This window comes from Herpailurus yagouaroundi, unplaced genomic scaffold (genome assembly GCF_014898765.1).
Source record: "Herpailurus yagouaroundi ecotype Mexico unplaced genomic scaffold, PumYag 100, whole genome shotgun sequence".
In the NCBI taxonomy this organism is placed as follows: domain Eukaryota; kingdom Metazoa; phylum Chordata; class Mammalia; order Carnivora; family Felidae; genus Herpailurus; species Herpailurus yagouaroundi.
In genome coordinates this window covers 43,308,648-43,335,459 of record NW_024412391.1, presented here as the reverse complement: position 1 = coordinate 43,335,459, position 26,812 = coordinate 43,308,648, and the positions used below count along the sequence as shown (strand labels likewise).

The window sequence follows — 26,812 nt, the reverse complement described above, 5'->3', positions numbered from 1 at the left end:
TCGGATTCTGTGTCTCCCTCTCTCTCTGCCCCTCCCCCGTTCATGCTCTGTCTCTCTCTGTCCCAAAAATAAATGTTGAAAAAAAAAAAATTAAAAAAAAAAAAAAAAGTTGATCTTCAAGAGCAGAGGTGTCATAGCCAGAAGAGAGAGAGAGAACGTAGCAAGCTGAAGGCAAAACATGGAAGGTTTTCCGTACATGGTGCTGATGGGCTGACACCTTGAACAGACCTTTAGATGGCACCTGGTAGTCAGGGTTTCAGTGGAGAGAACAGAAGCAGGCAGGGAGTTTAGGGAGTTCTTAGAACAATCTGAAACGGGCCCTAATAAAGACAGTAGCAAGGGAAGCATTCAAGAGGTGATTAGGGTGCAGACATTACAAATTTGGCACCTGGTTATTTGGAAAAGGGAGGAAGAGAGATTGCTAGCAGGTAATTAACTCCAAGCTTCCTAGAGTAATGAATGGGCAGGTACCATTAAACATTATAAAGCCAAAAAGGAGCATCGGTTTTGGAGAAAGAGGTGAAATGATGGGACCCAGCACTGGGTGAGTAGAGCCCATACTGAACATTCATGTACCAACCAGTAGTGGGCAGTCAGAAATGCAGATTTAGAGGAAACCTGGGGTGAGGAGGTGGGGAGTCCTCTCCACAGAGGCAACAGGTACACTCGTGGAATGGAGTGAATGCAGACGGAAAAGCAAAATGCTGAAGACCCAAGTTAGGGAGAAGCCTCCACGTGTGTAAAGAAGAGAAGAATGAGAACACAACAAGTTAACGGGCACGAGAGAGGAAAGGGTTCCAGAAACAAAGCAGCCAACGGGCATGGATACAGGTAGGCCAAATAGGTGAAGTTGTCAAGGAAGATGCCATAGTCATCCAAGAAGAGAAAATAGAAACGGACAGGGAATTCTTAAGACTGACAAGCCCATCGCCTGGGTGGCGCAGTCGGTTAAGCGTCCGACTTCAGCCAGGTCACGATCTCGCGGTCCGGGAGTTCGAGCCCCGCGTCAGGCTCTGGGCTGATGGCTCGGAGCCTGGAGCCTGTTTCCGATTCTGTGTCTCCCTCTCTCTCTGCCCCTCCCCCGTTCATGCTCTGTCTCTCTCTGTCCCAAAAATAAATAAAAAACGTTGAAAAAAAAAATTAAAAAAAAAAAAAGACTGACAAGCCCTTCGGATCTATGTGCGGTTACGAAAGGAAGCCAGAGGAGAGGCGTTTCAAGGCCACAGGGATGAGAGGTGGGTGCGGAGTAAAGGCCGTGGTGCCAGCTTTGAACAAGGGAGAAAGGATGAAGAGAACATGGACGAAAGATCCAGATGAATTTGGAGAGGACAAGTGAGAAGTTGAGTGGGGACGCAGAAGCAGCCATTATCTTCTCAGCACGGGAACTGAGAGCATCTGCTGACAAGGGGATCGGGAATGCCTTTAGGAACTTGTGTACAACGGGTACATTCAAACCGACTGTGATAAGGTTAGCAAGGTTTTAACGTGGGCTGAACACGAACCATGGGATGGCCTTGAGGGCCCAGCCAAGGTCAGGGAGACTATGTCTGTGGCGGGACACAGGTAGGTGCTTTTCGATAGTGACTCCCAGCGGCTAGCCTGAGAGGCACTTGTTGGTTTTATCTGACACTGAGAGATTGGAGACAATGAGTGAGCAAGCTCAATGAGACGAGGGAATGAATCTCAATTGATACATTCAAAGTTAATGTCCAGCAACCAGCCTGAATGGGGAGGCAAGGAACGAAGGTCTCGGACCCTACAGGACTCAAGGTGAATGTGGTTCCAGGGAGAGGCTGAAGAGGCTACAGTGGACACTCTGATCGACACAGAAATGTCACAGTTGGAAATACTGAAAGTATAGCGCTCTTGCTTAGGACGAAGTTCAGGAAATGGGTTTCTACAAAGGGAGAAGAAGAGAAAATACAAGGCTATTACTAGATGGTTTCAAAGTCACGGAATCTCTAATTGCAGTAAGTTTGAAGATTTTGAAAAAAATGTAATGCAGCTTTGAACTGCACTCAAAGATGCATAAAAAAGATCAGTCATAACAGTACTATATATAGAAGACCCTAAAGACACCATCCCAAAGCGACTAGAACGGGCAGATGAGTTCAGTAAGGTCACAGGATACAACTGTTGCATTTCTTTTCTTTGTCTGGAGAGAAAACACAAGCAGAGGAAAGGGGAATGGGGAGAGAAAGAGAGAATCTCAAGCAGGCTCCACACTCAGCATGGAGCCTCATGTGGGGCTTGGTGCCACAACCCTAGGATCATGACCCGAGTCAAAATCAAGAGTTGGATGCTCAACCAGCTGAGTCCCCCAGGTGCCTCTAAGAAATCTGTTGCATTTCTATATACTAATAATGAAGTAGCAGAAAGAGAAATAAAACAATCCCACTTACAATTGCACCAAAAAGAATAAAATACCTAGGAATAAACTAAACCACGGAGGTAAAATACCTGTACTCTGAAAACACTAAATAAAACATGGATGAAAGAAACTAAAGATGACACAAAGGAATCTATGCTCGTGGATGGGAACATAATATTGTTAAGATGTCTATACTACCCAAAGCAATCTACAGATTCGATGTAATACCTATCAAAATATCAACAGCATTTTTCACAGAAAACTGGAGGTATCCTATCATAGTTCCAGACTTCAAATTATATTACAAAGCTGTAGTAGTCAAAACAGTATGGTACTGGCACAGAAACAGACACACAGATCAATGGAACAAAATAGAGAGACCAGAAATAAACCCATGATTATGTGGTTAATTCATCTCAATGGAAGAAAGTACGCAATGGGGTAGGGAGCACCTGGCTGGCTCAGTTGGTAGAGCATGCGACTCTTGATCTCAGGGTAGTGAGTTCAAGCCCCACATTGGGATAAAGCTTGCTTAATTAAACAAAGAAAAAACAAAAACAAAGACAAAAAATGCAAGGGGAATAAGTCTCTTCATCAAATGGTGTTGGGAAAACTGGACAGCTACATGCATAAGAATGAAACTGGACCATTTTCTTACACCATACACAAAAATTCACTCAAAATGGATTGAAGACCTAAATGTGAATCAGATTTGAAATCATAAAAATCCTTGAAGGGAACACCGGCAATAATTTCTGATCTCAGCTGTAGCAGCATTTTTCTAGATAGGTCTCCCGAGGCAAGGGAAACAAAAGCAAAAATAAACTATTAGGAATACATCAAAATAAAAAGCTTATGCACAGCAAAGGAAATCATCAGCAAAACTAAAAGACAACCTACTGAAAGGGAAAAAATATTTGCCGAGGACATATCCGATAAAGGGTTATTATTCAAAATATATAAAGAACTTATAAAACTCAACACCCCAAAAACAAATAATCCAATTAAAAATAAGAAGACACAGGGGCGCCTGGGTGGCGCAGTTGGTTAAGCGTCCGACTTCAGCCAGGTCACGATCTCGCGGTCCGTGAAGTCGAGCCCCGCGTCAGGCTCTGGGCTGATGGCTCGGAGCCTGGAGCCTGTTTCCGATTCTGTGTCTCCCTCTCTCTCTGCCCCTCCCCCGTTCATGCTCTGTCTCTCTCTGTCCCAAAACTAAAAAAAAATAAAAAATAAAAAAAAAACGTTGAAAATAAAAATAAGAAGACACAGACATTTCTCCAAAGACAACAAAGATGGCCAACAGACACATGATAAGACATTCAACATCACTGATCAGGGAAATGCAAATCAAAACTACTATGAGGTATCACACCTGTCAGACTGGCTAAAATCAAAAACACGAGAAACAGCAAGTATTGATGAGGATGTAGGAATACTTGTGCACTGTTGGTGGGAATGCAAACTGGTGCCGCCAGTTTCCATACTGTGGAAAACATAATGCAGGTTCCTCAAAAAATTTAAAATAGAATTATCATATGACCCAGTAATTCCACTACTGGCTATTTACCAAAAAATATGAAACACTAATTTGAAAAGATATATGCATCTCTATGTTTATCACAGCATTTACAATAGCCAAGTGATGGAAACAGCCGAAGTGTGCATCAATAGATGAATGGATACACACACACACACACACACACACACACACACACACACACACAGAGGAATATTACTCAGCCATGAAAAGAATGAAATCTTGCTATTTGCAAGAATGTGGATTGATCTAGAGGGTGTAATGCTAGGTGAAATAAGTCAGAGAAAGACAAATACTGTATAATTTCAACATATATGGAATTTAAGAAACAAACCAAAGAGACAAATCAGAGGCCAGACTTTTAAATACAGAGCTCTGATGTTTACCAAAGGAGAGGAGGTGGGGGGATGGGTTAAATGGCTTATGGGACTTAAGAGTACACTCATCATGGTGAGCACAGAGTAATGCATGGAATTGTTGGATCAAGATATTGTACACCTGAAACTAATATTAACACTGTATGTTAACTATACTGAAACAATAAAAAAAAAAAAGATCAGTCGTAAATACTGATGGGTGGACACAAGAAAGACTAAAAGCATGGCCTAATGTGGAGTTGTACATGCATCCTGCTTTAAAACACTGATTGCCCTAAGAACAAACTGCAGACAACAAAGAAGTTAGTTATGCAAGGAGGCCCAGTGCCTAACAAGCAAATCATATCACCAAGGTCTGCCAAGACTCACCTCTCTCACCATGTGTTTTATGCCAGCAGTACGAGCTAATTCCGCTGCAGCGAGCCAAAATGTCATGTAAGGGCTCTTTCCAGCTTCCCAGTGTCCCTTGAGAGTACATGGTTTTTTGCAGAACACAATGAGCAAGCCAAATCAGGTTAGAGATATTACAAGGAAAATCTGGCAGGCAGCCATCTCGGCTTTGTTTCAACCGATGTTCGTAAAAAAAACAGGTTAAGAAAATGGTAGCACAATGTCTGGTGTTTGAGATCTAACAGCATGCAACATGTTTATGGCATGCATTAGCCCACAAACTTCAGTATGGGGCTGGGGCACCCAGAACTTCAGATCTGGTGGACCAAGGAGGGAAATACGAAAGCAGGTCTTATATTGTAATGAATACGGACTGCTCTCAGAAGACCAAAAACAGGTGGTTTCATTAAAAAAACAAACAAACAGGGGCGCCTGGGTGGCGCAGTCGGTTAAGCGTCCGACTTCAGCCAGGTCACGATCTCGCGGTCCGTGAGTTCGAGCCCCGCGTCGGGCTCTGGGCTGACGGCTCGGAGCCTGGAGCCTGTTTCCGATTCTGTGTCTCCCTCTCTCTCTGCCCCTCCCCCGTTCATGCTCTGTTTCTCTGTCCCAAAAATAAATAAAAAATGTTGAAAAAAAATTAAAAACAAACAAACAAACACCCTACTGCCTTTAGATTAAAAAAAAAAATCAAGTGCTTCAGTCTTGTTTGTATAAAATAGAAGGCCGGTGCACACTTGGCTAATTACAGCATTTTTTATGAGGGTATGACTGACTATAATCTGGCAAAAATGAGTCCAACTGAAACAGCCAGAATGATGGTTTGGGAGAATTAGGTGAGGTTTTGGAGTGGGAAGAAAAGTGGGAAAGAGGAAGAAAGCTTTCAGTAAGCAGTTTATATTCTGGTAGGAGGATTTAAAAGAAGTATCCAGACTGATTTTATTTTTATTCAAAACAACCTTTTAGTGTATTTTTCCTTTGAGTTCTTAAACATATTTATAATGACTGCTTTCAGGTCTTTGTTTCCTAAAACTAACATCTGGGCCAAATCAAATGTTAGGGAGGGTCTGAACTGACTGCTTTTTTTCCGTGTCTAAGATTTTTCTGTCCTTCGTGTCTAGTAATTTTTTATTGCATATTAGACATCGTGATATCTGATTCATTCCTATGAAGACTACTGGCTTGTGCTCTAGCACGCAGTTCAGTTTCAGGATGATTATGTTGAACTTATATAGGCCTAGATTTATATCTTCTTAGGGCCAATCTGTGCAAAGCCCAAAGTGTTTCCCTAAGAACTTCGAACTTCTCAGGACCCACTTCCAAACAAGATCTTGGAGAGACTTGGTTTTAGGTATTGTTAGAGTGGCTCTAAAGCAGGCCACACTCCAGGACAAAGTCCTTATTTCTAATATCTCAGTTAAAAGAGTAGGACGTTAACCAGTCACTTCCATGCTGACTGGGCTAGAATGCCCTGCCTACCGGCACCATCTCACCTCTGGTCTCACGGTTTCACTCTCACCCATGTAGTTGCTGCTGTTTGCTAAGATTCAGTCTTACCCCAAATAACAGCATGTACAGTCCACTCTCAGCTATGGACTCAAGAAAGACCCTCATACAGACTTCTGTGGCCTCGTTCTCATCTCCAGTCCCCCTGTGCTACAGATTTCAGCAGCTTTAGTTGCCCCCAACACTGACGGACCTCTTTTCAGGACAGTGGGAATGTTATGCTGTGTTTATGTTCTAGCATACTCCACTGCATAAGGAAATTGTCCTCAGAATAAGCCAAAAGACCAGAGAGCTTGTCTAATGTTTCCTCTCTCTCAGGGATCAGTCTTTACTACCTATTATCCAGAGCCTAAAAACCATGATCTCATAAATTTGTCCAGTTGTTTATGGCAGGAGAACTAGTGATATTTTAGAATTTTTAGTATATTAGTATACTAGTATATTTAGTATATTTTTAGTATATTTAGTATATTTTTGTGCTGCATCCCATAGGAATGCTGAATAAAAGCACAGCATCCATTCTGATCATGTAGCCTTCTCAGTGCACATGGGTAGCAGAGGCTCCGGGTTTCTTACAGAAGGGTCCCCAAAGTTCCTGGACATTTATTCACTCTCTTTCACTTATACACATATTCACATGCATTCATTCACTCATTCCATAAACATCAGGAATCTATTATATGCCAGACACTATTCTGTGGATTGGGGACACAGTTGTGGGAGACAGAAAATGTCCCTGCCCTCATGGAGCTTATTTCCTGGTGGGAGTGGTTCTGGTTTCACTCCAAAGCAGTGCTTCTCCTCTGCAGTTGTTCCTCTAATTACGGACCTGATGGGTGACTTAGCATGAGAATATAAAAAAAATAATTAAAAGACCTATACTTATGTAACACTACATCCCAGGCAGAGATGCATGTGCTTCATATGCACGAATTAATACTCATAAGAAGAAAGTGTCATGAGAGAGGAGGAAACAGAGGCTGAGATTGTCAACCTGCTCACAAAGCTTATGAATAGTAGAGACAGGTCTCTATGTAGCCTGACTTGTCCCATTTTTTTAAATTTTATTTTTAAGTAATCTCTGTATCCAACATGGGGCTTGAACTTAAAACCCGGAGATCAAGAGTCATATGCTCTACCAACTGAGCCAGCCAGACGCCCCACTCTACCCATACTTTTAGCCACTGCATTGCTCTCTTTCAAAGATGGAAGAGAATTATATTGGAGACGGGGGAAATAAAGTGATGGTTTCTAAGTAAGAAAATAAAAATGTTATCTTATTTTTTTAATGTTTATTTTTGAGAGAGAGAGAAAGTGGGGGAGGGGCAGAAAGAGGAGACAGAGAATCCCAAGTAGGCTCTGCACTGTCAGCTCAGAGCCTGATGCGGGGCTTGAACCCACGAACCGTGAGATCATGACCTGAGCTGAAATCAAGAGTTGGATGCTTAACCAAGTGAGCCACCCACGCACCCCAAAGTTTTATTTTAATAGAAGCCAACTAGGTGTTTGGGAAGGCTAGGAGAAGGGAAGGGATCACTAGTAAAAGAGGCACAAAAAATTTGATTGAGTTACCATAAAAGGGCACAATTTTATATTCCTTTGTCCCAGTGGACCATGAGGAAAGAGAAAATAGCATTCTGCATTTTGAATCAGAAAATGAAAAGAAAGCTTTCCTGCATAAAAGCCTTCAGGGTTCCTTGGGGAAGTTGAAGATGTAAGTGAAAGTGATCTAACTGTAGCCACCTCCTGCTGGTATATGCAAAACTAGTCCCATCAGATGCTTCCAGAAAAAGTGCTCTGGGATCAGCTCCCTATGAACAATAGATCATCCCTCTTAGAGACTTAAAATGTATAGCAGCAAAGGAAGGAAAAGATTTGATAAATACAATGGTTTTCTTAGCTGCAGATTTAACTCAAAATTTACCAAACTTAATTGACCACAGAATTCTTTATGAGTAAATGAGGTGTGTGCGTGTGCGCGCGCGCGCACGTGAGAAAGAGAGCGGCAGACAGACGAAACGACACCTCAGAACTGCTGTTCTATGAAACCCATTTTAGAATTTGCTATTTAATAGCAAACACTAAGCTAAATAAAATTCCACTTTCAGAGGAGGTCAAACCTAACGATTGCTGTGCGCAGCCACGCAGGGAGCCTTACAAAGAGAATTTCAGTAGAGCTGTAGTTTAGGTGCAAGAAAATATCAAACTTTTATTAGGTAGTAAATGACAAGGATTGACTGCAAGAAGGTACCAATTTGCGCCTAGGCAGGATATCCCTTTACAGCATTCGCCAAAGTGATACACGTATTTTTAAACTTTGGAAACTTCATCTTCAGAAGAACGTTTTGTAGAAAAGATAACGCAACTAACAGCCACGGCCATGTAGGTTACCTCGTCTGTAAGTTAGCTCCGTTACCCATTCGGGGGAGTCACCAACGCTGAGTGTTAGATGGTTTCCCCTAAAGTCACGAGCTCCGCCCTTTCTCTCCTCTGGAGATGGGAACATGTTCCTCCCCTGCACAGCTGAGGCCTGCTATGCTAGGATGTGCCTAGCACCCTCGCTCACTTTCCCAGTAGTGACGTACCATTTAGGCCTCCCTGGTGGACCTCGCTCCTAGCAGGCTTGGCTCCCGCTGTCTCCTAAGGTTTGATTTTATTAGGCTGTGACCCTCCGGTGATCTACAGCATGGCAATTACTCTGATTCTTAGGTCTGTGTCCCCTCTTCCCGGCTGTCCAACCGTATTTTTCCAGCCTTAGCTTTCCAAATTCCCTCTGATCTTCCAACAAATCAGCCGGTACAGTGATGAGGAACCCAGATTGTGGAGTCTGGCAGTGTAGGTTTGAACACAATACTCCCCTGCATACCACCTGGGGACCTACGACAAGCCACTTAACTTCTGTGTCACCACTTCTGCACCTGCACAGTGGAGATCATCACAGTACCTACTTCACGTGGTTATTGAGAAGACTCAAATAATGTAAAAAACGCTCAGCATTAAGTTCCAAGCATAAGAAGTGTTACATTCGTTCCTTCTAGTACTATATCTGCATTATTCTCTGATTCAAAATCTGTAGCTTTTCTTTTTGCCCTTAATACTTTCCAGGCATTTGCATGTTATACAGACTAAGTAATTAAATTTCCCATGCATGGACTTCTCGTTGATCCTCACACGACAAAATTAACGGAGTTTCGTGTCCTTAAAGCTCATATCCGGCTCCCCCCGCCCCCAAACTGTTCCCATAACCCTATTAATTCATTCAGTCTCTCTCATTCTTATTAAGCCACTTACATTTTACAGTTTGCTCAGGTGTTAGACCCGCTTTTCAAGGAATTCAAGATTTGTTCGACACGTTATGTTCAAGAGTAAAGATATTTGAAATAGGTGTAGTTACCTACAATTTAAAAAATCTTAAATTCTCTTTTAATGTTTACTTATTTTTGAGACAGAGACAGAGCATGGGTGGGGGAGGAGCAGAGAGACAGAGGGAGACAAAGAATCCGAAGCAGGCTCCAGGCTCTGAGCTGTCAGCACAGAGCATGACGCTGGGCTCGAACCCGCGAACCATGAGATCATGACCTGAGCTGAAGAGATTGTGAGATCATGACCTGAGCCTAACTGACTGAGCCACCCAGGCGCCCCTAAAAAAAATTTTTTTTTAATAAAATAAGTATAAATAAAGGCTCCAGTTTCCACTCGGCTCTTTTCTTTTTATAATCCAAAAAGCTAGCTCCATTTTTAAGGACCCCAAACTCTGTAGATTTCAGTCTTTAGCAATGTTCTTGCCAAAGAAAGTTTCATCTCAATTTTGAGACGTTCAAACGTACATTAGAGTTGTATAAACAGGTATATGAGCAGAGAGATTTGTTTGTCTTCGCTGCTCAGCAAAATTAGACTTTATTTTCCCCTGAGGTTTGAGGGAAAAAAAAAAAAATCTTTATTTGTTCAACTTTATTTTTTTTTCAATAGTGCTCTTTTCTGCTGTTTTCACGATATTGCCGTCAAGCTTTCTTTCCAATTACCTAACCCTTGTGGCTCTCTTCTTGACTCTTGTACTGGCTTCATGTGAATTTCAAGGTTTCCCTTCTGTGTCTAAGGGCCCTAAGGCGCCTTTTAGCATATCTTTCCCTGGGGCCAGACTTGGCTTCCGCCTTGCAGCTATTCATTCATTGCTCAGCCCTCTCATTTACTAGGTGTTTATCTATCACCTACAAATACCCAGAGTGTCTATCAGGTGTTAAGTACCATGTTACAAATGTGGCACTGTGCACAAAGGGATCTCGAGGGAGAAAGGTGGTTAGTAACCTGGGCAACCGTCCATGCACAGTCCTTCTCTTAACCTAGAGATCACCAGCAAACCTATCAATCCCCTTGTACGTCTACTCTGTGTCCTCTAGGGCAGGATATGGTGAATTCGGAGTTAAGAATCTCACGTTCACATCATTGTTTTTCCTATGCCAAGACTTTGGGATTCGGGCTTATCCTACTGTCCAGTTTATGCTAAACTATCATACTTGACTCAAATTCTCTGGTGGTTTTTGGGTGTGGCCCTTGTCCCTATTGTCTTTTTTTGTAGTCCTAGGTCACACCTGGCAGAGTATTTCTTTGGTGAGTATGATGCCTCTGTAATGAGTAAATCGCTACAGCCTACATGTCTGACAACATGATGAATGACTGAATACAAAAAATTCATACATTCCAGGGGCGCCTGGGTGGCTCAGTTTGTTAAGCGTCTGACTTTGGCTCAGGTCATGATCTCATGGTTCGTGAGTTCGAGCCCCATGTCGGGCTCTGTGCTGACAGCTCGGAGCCTGGAGCGCAATGCTTCAGATTCTGTGTCTCCCCGCCCCCCCGCTCCTTCCCCACCCATGCTCTCTCGCTCTCAAAAATTAATAAACATTTTAAAAAAACCTTTTTTTAAATCTCACACATTCTTATTGGATTAAAGTTTGGTATTTATACCTGTATAAATGTAGGTAACTTATTTTACCTAAAACAGTAGCCACACTAATCCTATTCAATGTCACAGTCCATAAGCCTATAGATCCTACTGCCCAATACTAGTAGGCTACTTAACCTATGTTACGTACACATAATTCTAAAGTACAATTAAAGCCTTTAAGACCCATGTTAATCCTGGGAAACCAGTTTTCTGAGAAATTCAGACAAGCATATACACCTGTATTTGTATCTGGTGTGATTTTGAAGGTATTCTACTTAAACCATTTCAAAAATTATGGGCACTAAGAAACTGTAGATACTTTATCTCACTTCCAGGCAAGGCTGATAAGCAAGAAATCCAAAGGCAATATGCAAATAGATGTTTATGTTAATGAATCCTTTTAAAAACCTGCTTTGTAAAAGAAAGTGGAACTGAGTACACGCAACTCTAACTCAAAGCTCTCTGAAGATTTAAGTAAGTTTTCCCCCCAAAATGCATCGAAGTGAAACAACACAGATCATTCATTCCCCATTTTCTACTCCAGACCCTGAACCTCAGCTCTGGAACCTAGAGACTGAAACCACTCTTCGCCTCATATAAAAAAAAAAAAGGGGGGGGGGGGCAGTTGACAGAAATACATGCACTGAATTACGAGCAGAGTATCTCATTCTCATTAAAAACCAGTTTTGCTTTTATGTTGCCTTTTTCTCTTTGGGGATGTGTGTTTTCTTAACATGAGTTGATTTTAGGTTGTCTCCAGAAATCACGGTCTCCTTAATCACTTACGTTGGCTGAAAACACCAGGTCCTCCGTCAGACTCGTATCAAGTTCTAAGTGTTCTCTAAAGTCATGCTCACACGGTCAGTTTCAGGAAAAACTCCTGTTACTCCACACAGATGGGGGTCGCTTGTTGAGAATGTTTTTACTACAAAGGAGCTGCTACTAAATAACTTTCGGATATTAAATTATTTCAGTTTGTTATATGCAGATATATTCTGCTATCCCAACAATGTTCTGAATTCATAAAGTACCCGTTCACCTGAGGGTTTAAAAGGTTCACTCAAACATAAATCCATTAATCTCCCAAACTGCCCTATGAAGTCAAAAGAGCATAGTCTAAGTCTGCATACAAAATACTTCCAGAATGAGCTTATAAATCAGTCATGTTTTCAGCCATATGCACAGAGAACTACAATCCTACATCTTTGCAACAGAGAAACAAGAAAATGCTGTGTAGAGGTTGATGTGAAATAATCTCCAGTAAATATTTGAAGACTGGGAGAAAGCAATTTTTTCTACCGCTAAAAAGATGCATTTAAAAAATAAACATGTGGTAGATACGAGGTTGCTATAAATTCTGAAAACGGCTTACCTATTAATGTAACTGAGGGCAACATAGGTTGGCTGCTGTAATTCTTGTTTTTCTAAAACACGTGGATCTGTATCTGTAACAAAAACACATTTACGATTTTTCAGCTTTTGCATCAGAATATACGAGGGTACCTAACGTAATCGAGGTTAAACAGAGAGAAAGATTTAACATACCTCGTTTTAAAGAAAACCCAGACAGCAAAGCACAATCATTTGTCCTTTCATTCATAAATAACAAGATATTACATTACTTTTCAAGGGAATTCCAAACATCAACAGTGATAAAATGTCCATCTGTCACACAAACTCTTGCACAATCCCCCTCATAAATATTGGTTTTCACTGCTTACAGTTACAATGTTGGCATGGTTTGGGGAGGGTAATCGGCCTAAGAAAGAAAGTCTCTGTTAATTATGCTCACTTGAATGCTGGAACAAATTAGTTGCCATTGGAAAGCTCCATCAATTTGAAAATCGACTGAGTATTGTTCTTGTTCACTGAACACTTTTCTGGGTTTGGATTCACATTCTGGAGGGTAGCTCTTGTCCTTTTTAATTATATAATGAGTTTATTATAACCTTTTCTAGACTCTCAATCAGGAATTCTCATGCTGGCTCAGAATCCACAAATCTCACATTCATCAGAGGGGCTTTTCCCCCCGAAGAGAGAATTCAACACCATAGCAACCTTCTTTAATGGTGCTTCTCCAACATGGCACGCACAAAAAGTGCACTTTTCACAACCAGAAGCGTATTCTCCAGCTTCTCGCGTCGAACAAAGACTGCGCTCAACACAGGCAAAGGCGACGTTTGTATGGGGAGACTATAAAAGGGGGAAAACTGAACACGGCTTATTTTCCACGAAAAAAAAGGTCCAGGCATTTCACACAGATTTCTTTTTCATTATAACCTCATTTAAAGCCATCTCGTTATTAGAACTCTTCCAGCTGCACTTGGGCAATAACACCTTCTTTGATGTAATGACAGATGTTGTTTCAAGCACCTTTGTACAGGAAGTGTTTATTGCACGTGGTAGATGTAAGATACACGCACTAACCCCAAAGCACATTAACAGGTGACGGGGGTGGGGGTGCAGACGTGGTGGCATAGAGCACGGGTGGCAAAAATGATAGCATAACAATCCACTTCCAACGCTTTTTGACTCCCAGGCTCGCACTGGGAAGTGGTGGCAATTTTATTCTTGGTGCCAAAGTGAAGAATCGCATGTTCACTTCATTGTTTTTCCTATGCCAAGAATTTCAGACACATACTACTCTGAACTCCCACTTCCTGGGGCTTTGCCACTGCAGGTCCTCGAAGCCCAATTCTGAAACAAGAGACAAAGCTTCTCTGAATGGCTCCATCAAGTCGGGTCTCCGGGTTTTGGCAGCACGAGTGAGAACAGATCAATAACTCTGCATTTCCTCTCCCTCCCACAATGGTTACATAAGCAACTGAGGCTGGTTGCAGATCACGCGCCTGCAGAAATGACCCACGACCCACGGATCTCTAAATACCGGCAACCACTCTTCAAGGGAAGCTTAGTGTTCAAATACAACCTCTCCTCACACTCATCCAAGTTGGCTGTTACCCCCAAAGCATAGCTGTGTTTCTGAGAAATGCTCTGGGCACCTCACCTGTGTTCACTAGAGAGGAGTCAGTAGAACAATGCTCACCAGGGTGCTTTATCCCCCAGAACAGTCCATTGGAATGCTGGGCAGGCTATGTGTGCAAATGGTGAGTGACAGACCAATCCTGCAAGGTCTCTGCAGGTGCTTAACGAGGTTAAGAAGCAAGAGATTGGAAACAAAAACCACGAAAATCAAGAGGAAGATAAGAAAGAACAAGGCAATGATTGTAAATGTCTGGGTGGAAAATCTCCCAAACGCTCGCAAAACGGTTTGACCTCACGTGGAGCGCCTGATGACAGAGGTGCTGAGATTTTGAGACGCGCGCGGGCCAGAACTTGATTCACTAAAACCCATTCCTTCAGAGTCATCTGGTGCCGGATTTCATAAGGTGTATCGTTTTGAAAGAGAAGAGTGCCATTCTAAAATGTGTGTGTGTTTTTTTTTTTTTTTAATTAATGTTTGTTTATTTTTGAGAGAGAGCGAGAGCGCGCACACCCATAAGCAGGGGAGGGGCAGAGAGAGAGGGAGACACAGAATCTGAAGCAGGCTCCAAGCTGTCAGCACAGAGCCCGACGCGGGGCTCGAACCCAGAAACCATGAGATCATGACCTGAGCTGAAGTCAGACGCTCACCGACTGAGGCACCCAGGCGCCCTAAAATGTATGTTGAAAGGGGAAAAGAGTTAGGAGGCCAATGAACATTTTTGTATCTTCCACTGTTGCCTTCATTCTTGTTAACGGACATTTGGTCTGTTTTCTCACAAACCATCCTCCGGAGCTTTCCTTGGTTTCCAAGTTATAAAAGTTCTAAACTGTTTTAAACATGGCTCCTCTCTAAGCCACCTTGGCTTTCACTTTTCTTCTCCTAGCGTGTGAGCAAGTATACACACAAACATACAGTTATAGCCTTCTTTTCCTTGTCACATGCGGATGCCTCTTTGCAGAAGGCGAAGAAACACCTTACATAAAATTCTTCCGTTCCCTGATGCTCAAATGAATGGTGTTGGCCACTGACAACACAAATTTCACCTTATAATCTTTCACAGAGAATCAAGAATGTTTGCATGCCAGTTGCAAAGCAAGGTTTTGAAATACCGTTTTCTTACGGTGTTTCACTACCTTCCATAACCTATGCTAGGCTTAATGCTCACATACCCTCAAATTACCTAGTGGCGAAATGGACTTCCAGAAGCTTCCGAACGCCACCGTCTTCCACGACAAAAAGGCCACCTGGAAGCACCTCAGGCAGGATTCCCTTTTTCTCGGAGGCAGACTCTGGTTAATTGACAAGAGAGCAGACCTTCCAGACAGACATCTACCAGGCTTAACCACATCTTTTTCAGATTAGATGTTTCCTTGGGCAAGCTTTGGAACATTCATTAAAGCTTCGCGTTCTTAAAAATGAAATGAGGCGCTTGGTGCCCAGAAATCAGGAAGAGGCCTACACGAGTGCTACTGGAGGAACAGGATCAGCTGCTGGTCGCAAATCAACCTCAGCTCCGTCCCTCGCTTCCTGGCTGGCTGGTGCGCCGTGATCGTGACTCACCGTTTTATGGATTTAATTACGCCGTTGAGCCCTTCACATTCAGTAAAAGTAGAATAGCTGCCTTTATTATTTCTCTCTCCCTGGCAGAAACGTAACCGCCTGCTGCTGGAAACTCTCTACAGGAAAGGATTAGAGCAAAAAGAGACGAGGATTGTCACACAGGATGACGACGCGCTCCTCGGGGACACGGACCGTCCATTGTCAGAAGGGGCTGGAGAGAGCAATGCTATCCACTGGATAGGACTGAAGGCAATAAAAAGATCTTCCCTATTCCGTGTGCCACGCCACTGAGAACTTTTTTGCACATAAGCTGCTGCAGGAAGAAATGGGATATGAATGGCAATGGCTGTAGCCCACAGTCGCCCAGATAGTTCGCTGGCTTGTTTGTTTACGGTGCCAATAAAAACCTGAAACTGGAACATCGGCTACCACGGCCCAGAGATATAATCCACCTTGGTAAACGGGCTGTGGGATTGAGACACCTGATTTTTTCTTTTCCTCCCCCTGCCGCCACCGCCCCCCCTCCCCACCCCAGCCGCAGGATGGTCCACAGGCCAGCAACTGGCAGGAAGGCAAGCGTTTTCTATAATGTGGCTGTCTACGGCCACAGACGACAACACTCTACCACTTTTCTGGCGCTAAGCAGTGACAAGAAGAGAAACCCAAATGTTTTCAGCAGGGCAGCGGGGGAGCCAAGAAAAAGCACGGAGGGATTCTGCTTTTCTGCCTCATACCACCCCCTGATGCCCACTGACTGATGGCTAAGAGAAATCGAATCGAATGTAAAGGTTTATAAATACCCAAGGGATAAAAACCTATGCGCCTCCTTCAGCTTCATGGAACGTGGCATCTTCTAAAATAGACGGCAATGTGCCTCTTCCAGGGTTCCTACCTCGGGCTAGTAGTTTGAACGCTCAGGGGTACGGGAAGGACTACGCACAAAGTGGAAGATTTCTGTAGCTCGTTAGGGTCATCGGGACTCCTGGCTTTATAGATTCAATTTAATGGCCGAAGGGCTCAAGGTCACGGCACTAGCTCCCACTACGTCTCAAGTGGCGAGGAAAATGGCGAGGCAGATGGCAGAAATAAGGAAAAGGACAGCATTCAGACCCTTCTCAATAGAAAGCGGAATTAGAACACGACGAAGGAGGGGCGCCTGGGGGGCTCAGTCGGTTAAGCGGCCGACTTCGGCTCAGGTCATGATCTCGCAGTCCGTGAGTTCAAGCCCCACGTCGGGCTCTGTGCTGACAGCTCAGAGCCTGGAGCCTGTTTCAGATTCTGCGTCTCCCTCTCTCTCTGACCCTCCCCTGTTCATGCTCTGTTTCTCCCTGTCTTAAAAATAAATAAAACGTTAAAAAAAAAAAAAAAGTTAAAAAAAAAAACACGACGAAGGAGAGGCCATGGTGGTCAGTCAGTACGGCTCATGCTCATCGGCCCCGCTGTCTCTGGAGTGGGGGACCAGTGGCAACTGAGTGGATTTGTGGCCAATGTGGGGATTTTTATAGCACTATCTTCAAGCCAAAATAAAGCCATCGAGGTTGTTTGTGGGGTTAACGGAGGCTTAATTAATAAGCTCACGGGCCTTGGCTATGCCTTAGCTAGCATACTCTGTTAGGATTTTTATAGGCCTGAATTACTTACAAATTCGAGAAAGTGAGGAACCAGCGGTCCTACCTCTCCCCAAGACTGACGAGGCCTCGATCAGCAATGAGCTGTTTCCAGGCTGAGAGGGGCACCAGTGAGCCAAAGAGGCAGTATCATGCCCCCCTGAGAGGGCCCCCTTCACATTTGGCGTTCTCCCCAAACCAGGATCTTGTCCAAGAGTCTACAGTAAGAGTGGGAGGCTGAGAGGACGTGGGTGTGGAAGCAGTGAGGGACTAGCAGCGCTTAAGACCCTGGAGACGCATAGGCCCACGCAGTCAGACGCAGGATTCAGAAGATCCGGGCTGGATCCACCACTTTTCTTTGGGCTCCCTCAGTCATAATTAATGGGCGTAGCCTGTGCTCCCTCTTCCCCTAACAGCTGAACTCCTAAAAGACCACAGAGTGTTAGTTTATTCAGTGTGGCCTTCCCCCACACCCCTGGCTGCATTCGCCACATCCCTTCTGTGCCCCACTCCCTCGCCAGGACCCACAGAGACATCATCCGGGTACATCCTGCCCCCCTTCCACACTTCTCAGAGGTGAAAACCTGTCTCCTCTTCTCTTATCTCTCCAGCGCTCAGCTCCGTGGCTGGCAAGTCTGAGAACGCACAATTATTGGAGGGATACACCAGTTTTATGACCAGAAAGTAGAATTTTGGGTCAAACGTGGCAGACGGATCACGGGCATTTGTTTCCTGCATCACCCAAGGTCCCACTAAAGTAGAACTACAGGAATAGAAAAAAATCTCCGGAGGGAGAGAAGAAAGAAAGGGGAGAGGTCAGCAGACCAGTGATTTCAGCTAGGATTCTGGAAGGTGGGAAACCCCTGCAGGAGTAGAAAGTGACCCAGAGAGGAGAAGCAGCTACACTCTCAAGTGCCTGCCGTGGGAGAGACCCAGGTGCCAGGAGGTGGACCCGCTATGGAAGCCCTGAGTTGGGCCTGGCCTGGAGGCACCTGGAGACTCACAAGGCAAGGAAGGGACAGTTCAGAGCAGAAAATGGGAAGTTTGTTTCAATGGTTAATTGTCCAGAGGCACTGAACCAGGAAATCAAGCACAGCAGAGGTAGAGGGGAACGGGGAAGGCCACGGCTGAAAAGGGGATGCAAATAGAAATAGGCCTACCCTGTTGCTCCCAACCACCCCAGCAGCTGGCTGGTGGAGTCCTCTGATTAAGTGGGCTCAGAGAAGAGACCACCAGATGCTGACATCCGGCAATTCCCTGATTAAATGATCCCCCCTGAGGTTAAGCCCATGGTCAGTGAGCCTCATCCATGTCTCCATCCAGAGCCTCTTATCAGCTTTTTATTGCCTCGGTCTTAGATATGAGCCAAGAATAGTCAAGGAATGGCCATTGGACATTCGGGTGAAAGTCATGAAGATGAATGGGAGATACCAAACCAAACAGTAGCGGGGGTGGGGAGATATGGAGACAGGAGCAAGGGCAAGACTTGGGAGGTCATGTGACATACCTACTCGTACAGACCCAGTTAATGGCAGGGCAAGGACCAGAAGACCTACACACTGAGTCCCATTAGGCGGGTATTCTGACCATCAAAAATGCCACTCCTCCTCGGAAGTCAACGCATTGCTACTGTCCAGTTGTAACACTGGACTCCAGGCAGACCATCTTTCTAGCTTTCTCAAAAGCCCAGCACAGTTCTATTTTAACGTTCGCACCACTTTCCGCACCGATTTTGATGAACCAACAATTTACAAAGACCAACTTTTAATTCACGGCTCGTTTACTTCAGCTGCTGAAATAAATATTGCTTTCTTGTTGGAAATGGTCCTTTCAAAAACACCAAACACACACACACACACACACACACAAACAACCCTACAATGCACATAACCAGCCTTTGAATGGATCAACTTTTCCTCAGTTTATAGACACGTCATTTGAAACTTTTCCTAAGCCATAATTTCCATTACAGGGCAGTCAGTGGAAATTACAGTGAGATTCTTGCCTTCCTAAATTCAATGTGAAATCCAGATGCAGTTAAGTGTTGCTGTAAACTTTATGAGTGAAATATCTGAAAGTCAGGGCCGCTGTGCAGCACAGTAATACCATCTATTAAAAAAAGCATTCACTGGGGCGCCTGGGTGGCGCAGTCGGTTGAGCGTCCGACTTCAGCCAGGTCACGATCTCGCGGTCCGGGAGTTCGAGCCCCGCGTCGGGCTCCGGGCTGACGGCTCGGAGCCTGCAGCCTGTTTCCGATTCTGTGTCTCCCTCTCTCTCTGCCCCTCCCCCGTTCATGCTCTGTCTCTCTCTGTCCCCAAAATAAATAAACATTGAAAAAAAAAATTTTTTTTAAAAAAGCATTCAGGTACACATTTGTAGCTGGAGTTTTCCTCTCCGAGTGGGTAAACATTATTCATCCAAGAGCCACTGAGACAATGCTCTAGAAGGCTGATTCATAAACAAACATGGCATGTTGCAGCCCTCCTAGCTCCTGGCATGGCCAGAGGGTTCAGGCTATTAGAAATAGCCCTGACTGGGATGCTTTCTAACTCTTTATCAACCCATCAAACTCCTAATGTCACTGAAGACTGCTTGAGTCAGAGCTATTTTTCCCGAAGTATGAGACATGTAGGCCTTATATCTATGACACTATCATTCTGTGCTCTATGACGGCGACAGAGGGTTATCTATCTACCCAAGCTTTCACCTTGTTACCTGTGACAGGAGGGCCTGCTGGAGACCATCATGGCTGTCGCGTATGCTTGTGAAGTACACAACCTATACTTCTGTAACCAGCAGCCCCGGAGACTAAGGTGCTGGGATTACACCATAAAATTCTTTCAAGCAGGAGTAAGGCCAAAACTGAGCACCGTGCATGTGTGCATGCACACATAAAGATACAGGCCTACTCTCCCCAGAAATGAGCCAGATATTGGATCCAAGTAGTATGCTACACAAAAGACCATCAAGGAGCATCTATGTCACTCCTGGACAATGGAAGAGCCTTTAATAAGCAGGTATCTGCAAGAGAAGACAGCTGCTGATGGGTAAGGCTAGGTGACAAAAGAAAAAGCAGGGAGAATGAGGCTCTGAAGTCCTGTCTTCGGGGCTGGGAGGGAACTCTCTGTTTATGGAAAGACCCCTCCATTCCCTTTGTTTAAAATTATTTGCCAAAGGAGACCCTACCCATTCTCCAAGGCATCGGCCTATATACGACCTCTACCATTGGTTGCACTAGACGTATGTGTAAATCTGCTTAACTTCCCATCAAAACGGATGCTCCCCTTAGGGGACCAGACCTTAGAGGCCACGCATCCTAAGCCCACTGCTCTGTATATAATCACTGTTCATTATGATGTACGCTGAACACATAAACGCATGCCTTGGACATGCAGAAGACAAAAGACACAAATAGAAGCACCCAGCTCAGGCAGTTCAACCAGTAGAGTCAGACGGGAGAGGAACAGAGAGCCACACATAAATGCCTGTGCCAGTATATACAGATAATGTGAAAACTGTACCTACAATATTCAGAGGGCTCCAAAGGGATGCAAAGTTAGAACAGTGCAGATAGGGCTGATGTGGGAAGGGCTCACTTATGAATGGCCTTGGGTTGTGAGGGGAGGGAGTCATTCATGGGTAAGGTTAGGGGAACTATAAAAGTGGCATGGAGTTTGAAGCAGAAGGCACAGGTAAGAAGTCTATGGGTACTATGGAAAGGCAGTGGGGCTGAGGAGCCATATTCATTGGTTATAGGACATTTACGGAGAGATTCTGGAACAGGGGTTCTGTCCACCACAGGGATGTTTGGTAATGTCTCCCCTGGAGACAAGGGGGTCGGGGTGGGGGGTGCTACTGGTATCTAGTGGGTGGAAGCCAAGGATGCTGCTTAAACATCCTACAAGGCGCACCGTAGGACAACACCCCCCTTTTCTCCCTCCCCCCAACGAAGAATTATCCGGCCTAAAATGTCAATAGTGTCAATGCCGAGAGCTACACGGATATGATAAGAAATGGAACGGTTGCCCCTCTGTTCCCTGTGGATGATAATTTCTGTTAATTTCTGTTGTCTGAATCAGGAGGCCAGAAGGCTATTAAGAAGGTGCAAAAGAAGGATACCAGAGATTATTAGAGAACTTAGAGAAGAGCGCTTTATGGAAACAAAGAAATGGAATTCATTTCAAGAAATACATGCTGAACTCCTGCCCTATGCTAGTTGCTCAGAGGACATCCTAAGTCAGTCGATTCACAACTGAGCATGAAAAATGACATAATTCACAGTTAATAATAACCCAAGACAGACTGTGCTGTATGCCAGTATAGAGAATCCTACCAACTGTTGTGGAAACAAAACAGGATTCTCTGAGAATCAGAGAAAGTTCTTGAAAGAAAATTTTACACGAGCTTTGAACTAAATCTCCAGGCAGCAAAGGCACAAAAATGGTGAGTCAATAGAAAACAGTTGGAGCAGATGAACACGCGCAGAGCCTGGCCAGACATCCAGTGTGGCTGGAACTCTCTTGCAGTTCATATGTGGCCCCCATCCTGGAAGGTCTGAAATGCTCGGAGGGTTCAGCCTTCATTCTGTGGACAACGTGAGAGCAGCTGAAGATGTAAACCGATATGGTCTGTGTTTTAGAAGAATAACCGGTGGGGGGTGGGGGGTGGGGGGTGAGGGGGTGGAGAATGGAGGAGAAAGCAGAATACAGAAACATAAGATCTGGTGACAGTAGAAAAGGAAAGACATAATTTTTCTTACGGTATAGATCTGAGTGCCTCATTATCAAAAGCAAGGAAGTAATTCGAAAGTGAAAAGGGTTTGACACAAAAAAAAGGGAGGTCTGCTTCTGATGTGTGGGGAGACATTTTGCAGGACCAAGAAGCCTGGCCAGACAGAAACGGAGTGCTAAAGATCCCATCACATGGCCACACATTCCAGCAGGCACTTGAACCAGAGCAGGTCCCTCGAAACCACGATACACAGTAAAGACCCAGCTCTGACTAAACACTTGGTTATCACAGAACTCAGCCAGCTAATCAGTAAGCCTTGACGGAGGACCTACCAGGGATAAAGAAATCCTCTCCAGTTTAAAGAAAAGCCAGAGGCTGTACTGCACCAGAAACCGAGTAACTGGTACCTTTCACAGGAAGTACAGCAGGAGTTGGGGGTGCTGAGTCACAGAGGGCCCAGAGTCCCAGTATTTTACACGATCTGGTACCGGAGTCTCTAAGGCTCGCCGTTGCAGTCACCCCTGCTCTCGCTTCTTGGTGTTGCTCAGGATTCTAACGCGAGCCCACCCAAGTCAAACCGCCTCAGTTCAATACTAGCTGTATAAACCTCTTTCACTTCTTAGTATTCTTCCATCTGTAAAAGCCTGATCAAGATAGTACTTTTGCCCTACGGCGCAAATGGGGGAATTAAATAAGCAGTGTTAGGTGTAACGACTACTCAATTTTTCAGCCCATGAAGTGTTTTGCAATTAAACTCGGCACGGTTGTGGATTAACTCCATTTTACAGTCAGGGGCAGATTGATGCCTCGGAAACCTAAGAACTCATCATTTACACACACTGTGGCAGGAACTGCTGGCTGCCATCCAAGTCATTTTCTGTGGTTCCTCCACAGTGGTCAGGAACACCGCTGCCTGGTGGAGGCCCACATTTCCCAGCATTCCGGGAGCAGCCATGTTGACGGAGTCCTGGCCAATAGGACGTAAGGTGTCTGGGAAGCCTCCTCAAAAGCAGGCACCTTTCTTTGGGGGGTAATTTCCCCCTCCCGCTGGCTGGAAGAATAACTGGAGCCCCTGCTGCACCTACTTTGGATTCGAGAGAATCCTGGGAATGGAAGTCACGCCTGGCGGAGGAACACAGCAGGAGCCTGGAGCCCTGATCCCATGAACCCCATACCACTCCGGGACCGACCACCTCCAGATTTCTTGAAAGTGAGAGAAGTCAACTCTTCCACTTAAGCCATTTATGTTGGAACGTTTTCGTGAGCTATGTGCAGCCAACCCAAATCAACCAGAGCACAAAATAACAGGAATGCTAGTTTGTTTCGTTGGACCCGAAGTTCTAATCTGAAACTTAAAATATTTTTTGTTCTGCCCTCCCCCCCCCTTTTTTTTTGGATTAAAAAAAAAAATCTTTAAGAATTTCTCATACTATGGGGCGCCTGGGTGGCACAGTCGGTTAAGCGTCCAACTTCAGCCAGGTCACGATCTCACGGTCCGTGAGTTCGAGCCCCACGTCAGGCTCTGGGCTGATGGCTCAGAGCCTGGAGCCTGTTTCCGGTTCTGTGTCTCCCTCTCACTCTGCCCCTCCCCTGTTCATGCTCTGTCTCTCTCTGTCCCAAAAATAAATAAACGTTGAAAAAAATTTTTTTAAATAAAAAAAAAAGAATTTCTCATACTAAATTCACGGAAGGAAAATCAGAGTAAAATCGTACCTGCATCAACGCAGGGAGAACGAGGAGGAGGAAACCGTCATGTCAAGTTATAGTTTCGTTGGTGGCTTTAGGACTTTCTCCAGAATTGGTTATTAGCGGGCAATAATGAAGCAAATTGCACATGCGTATTACTTCTGAGTTATGAACAATGCAACCAGCAGTAACCTTTGAAGCTGTCAGGATCTTTTCAGGGAAGCAATTAAAGTGAAAAATGAGAGTAGGCACAACTCCCATCACCCAATACCACATGTAATACCACCACCTACAAACACTGACACAAGAGTGGAACTCAGTCTGAATATTTATTAATGCAGATCTGTTCCCATTTGTTCCTCTTCGCCCCTCCCCCCACAACCCATCCCACCCCCCCCTGCCGATTTTTTTTTTTCTTTAAAGGGCAGCTCTCACACCATGAATTGCGTTCACCTGAAACCTACATCAACGGGGACATCTCTCCCGTTTGCACCCGAAGAAATTTCCTTCCCTCTCCCTTGACCAAAACATAAATTTAGGACAAGCTTGGATTCTACAGGAGAAAAAGTTGATAAGGAAGTGAGTCCCAATTAGGAAATCAAGATGAAAATAGCTGGTATTTACAGAAAGCCAAATATATGGCAAGTATTGAGTGTTGAGCACTGAAGGCCTCTTCCCACCCCCCCCGCCCCCAAAAAGGGCCCCAGTTCTCAAGACCCGTGAGGATTTCACTTCTCTTGATCAGTAATAAAAATGATCTCGTATAAAAAGTATCTGATTTTCTGCTAAGTGTAGGAATCTCTCACTGCTTCTATAGGTTCTATGATTTAAATACGGAGAAGGGCTCTAAAGAAATGACAGGGATGAATACGGCGGTGAGCCAGTTGGAAAAGGTCTAAGCTGAGAAGAAACCCCCATGCTACAGTTGTGAAACCTGATGCCTATGGGTCCTATAAAAAGTTGGTATCATTTGGTTTCATTTCTGTATCACCAAGCACCTAGAGACCAATGGCTCTCAGCCAGAACTGCATGTTAGTATCACCTGGGTAGCTTAAAAAAATTTGGATGCCCAGGACCCATCTCCAAAGATTCTAATAGGTCACTGGGGTTGAAAATCACTAACATAGACTCTGAGATGGCTTAGAAATCAGGAAAGGGATAGAGAACTGGTTGGGAAAGTCATTAAAGCAAACAGTTTGCATTTTTCCCCAAACTAAAAAGGCAACTGTGAAACTGGCAATGAATTATTGAAAGTGACTCAAAGGTTTTTTTTTTTAATTTTTTTTTTCAACGTTTATTTATTTTTGGGACAGAGAGAGACAGAGCATGAACGGGGGAGGGGCAGAGAGAGAGGGAGACACAGACTCGGAAACAGGCTCCAGGCTCTGAGCCATCAGCCCAGAGCCTGACGCGGGGCTCGAACTCACGGACCGCGAGATCGTGACCTGGCTGAAGTCGGACGCTTAACCGACTGCGCCACCCAGGCGCCCCGACTCAAAGGTTTTATAAATAAGCCCAACGTCCAGTAAAACCTTTTAAATTCAGACTTCCTTGGACTCTGGTCTCCCCTCTTTTACTTTCTATACAGAAAGTGTTAAGCCTTAATAACTATGTTAACAGGTTAATATCTTCAAGTATTTTTAAAACCAAATCACAACCAACCAAACAGCAATAATCCTTGAATCGTGAGTGATTTTCATCTATTCATAAGAGCATTGTGGTAAGACTTCTGACCAGGACCTTTTTTGGAAGGGGGGGGGGGTCATTGATTTTCTTCACAGTGTGGTCCTAAAATTAATAAGACTGCATCACTTGAAGTATTTTGCAGCTCAGATTTTCCCATAATTCTGATTGGCCCGACCAGTGTGGTTTTCCTGCACTGTCATTATTCACCTCAGATACAAGCCCAGGTCACAACCAAGCATATTAGCTTTGCATTTTGGAAGCCAGTTAAGGCAAGGATTTGCCAAAAGGAATCACCCTCTTTACTTCTTATCCTCCAGGGAAGCTGAATCAGTCCTTAAACAAATAAACAAACACGCACGCACGGAGACAAAGCTGATGATCTGCACCTAGTGACCTGGTCTGATTGGCGGAGCTCTGCCTGGCTGGCTGGCAATGGGATCCCACACACCGCAGCCTCTGTGCCCAGACTGCAACCAGGAGCGCAGCACGCAGGCTCATGGGCCACCAAGGTGATGAAGTTGTCAGGGATTCATTTTTCCCCATTCTATGCAGGCTCGGCCCCTTCATTCTACTTGCTAATGATGGGGGGTGTGTGCTGGGGTGTAACTCCGATCCATCTTGTGATGGTGTGAATCTGGGCCCCTGGCACGGCCCTGGCACCTGGCCGATGGCTCCTGGCTTCCTTGGCTTTTGTGGAGAGACTTTTGGGAAGCAACTGTGGACTTCCTGTTTTTTGTCTGGTTGGTTGGTTTTTTAAGATTTACTTGCATTAGACAGGCACCATCATGTGGTAGCTACGGGCACAAGTTTTCTGCTTACTGTGCCGTCTGAGCAAGCTTCACAGCCCAAGTTTAAGTTGTCTGATATGGAAGACAGTGACTCATAGTTTCTACGCATTATGAGGTTATTATAAGGATTACAAGAGATAAGTCATACACAGCACAGAGCACAGTGGCTGGTACATGCTAAGTACTTAATAAATCATAGCTGTTACTATTATTTCGGGCAGTCAGGTCTGAAAGCATTTACTGTGTACATCGTGGACTACATTTGTGAACGACTGTTTTTAAGTAGTGATAACAACTGATAATAAAAGGTATCATAACCGTTAGCACATACCTACTATGAACCAATATGGAATGGGCAGTCCTCATAAGATCTTTGCAAGGGAAATGTCTCCCCCATCCCTTTCCCAAAGGAAAATTCAAGGCTCAGAAAAGATCCCGGTCCCACAACTAGGTGACGAAGCCTCAGATTCAGGCCTGACTTCCAAGTGCATGCCATTGACCCTGACCACCACCTGGTCCTCTCAAATTAAATTGCTAAGCGGCTTTCCCTCTCATCGCCCCCGCCCCATCACACAGCAAACTGTGCCTGCAGCTCTAGGGAACGAAAAGACACGAAAAGACACGAAAAGACACGAAAAGACACGAAAA

The 26,812-nt window shown here is 44.6% G+C and overlaps 1 protein-coding gene across 1 annotated transcript in view; it reads right to left on the bottom strand.

Moving 5' to 3' along the window:
* The window catches only part of JAZF1 (JAZF zinc finger 1), a 357,655-nt gene that overhangs the window by 143,875 nt on the left and 186,968 nt on the right, over window positions 1-26,812 (bottom strand). The window contains exon 2 of the mRNA XM_040472378.1: window positions 12,493-12,565. Coding sequence (XP_040328312.1) covers window positions 12,493-12,565 — 73 coding nt within the window. The remainder of the gene's footprint in view (window positions 1-12,492; window positions 12,566-26,812) is intronic.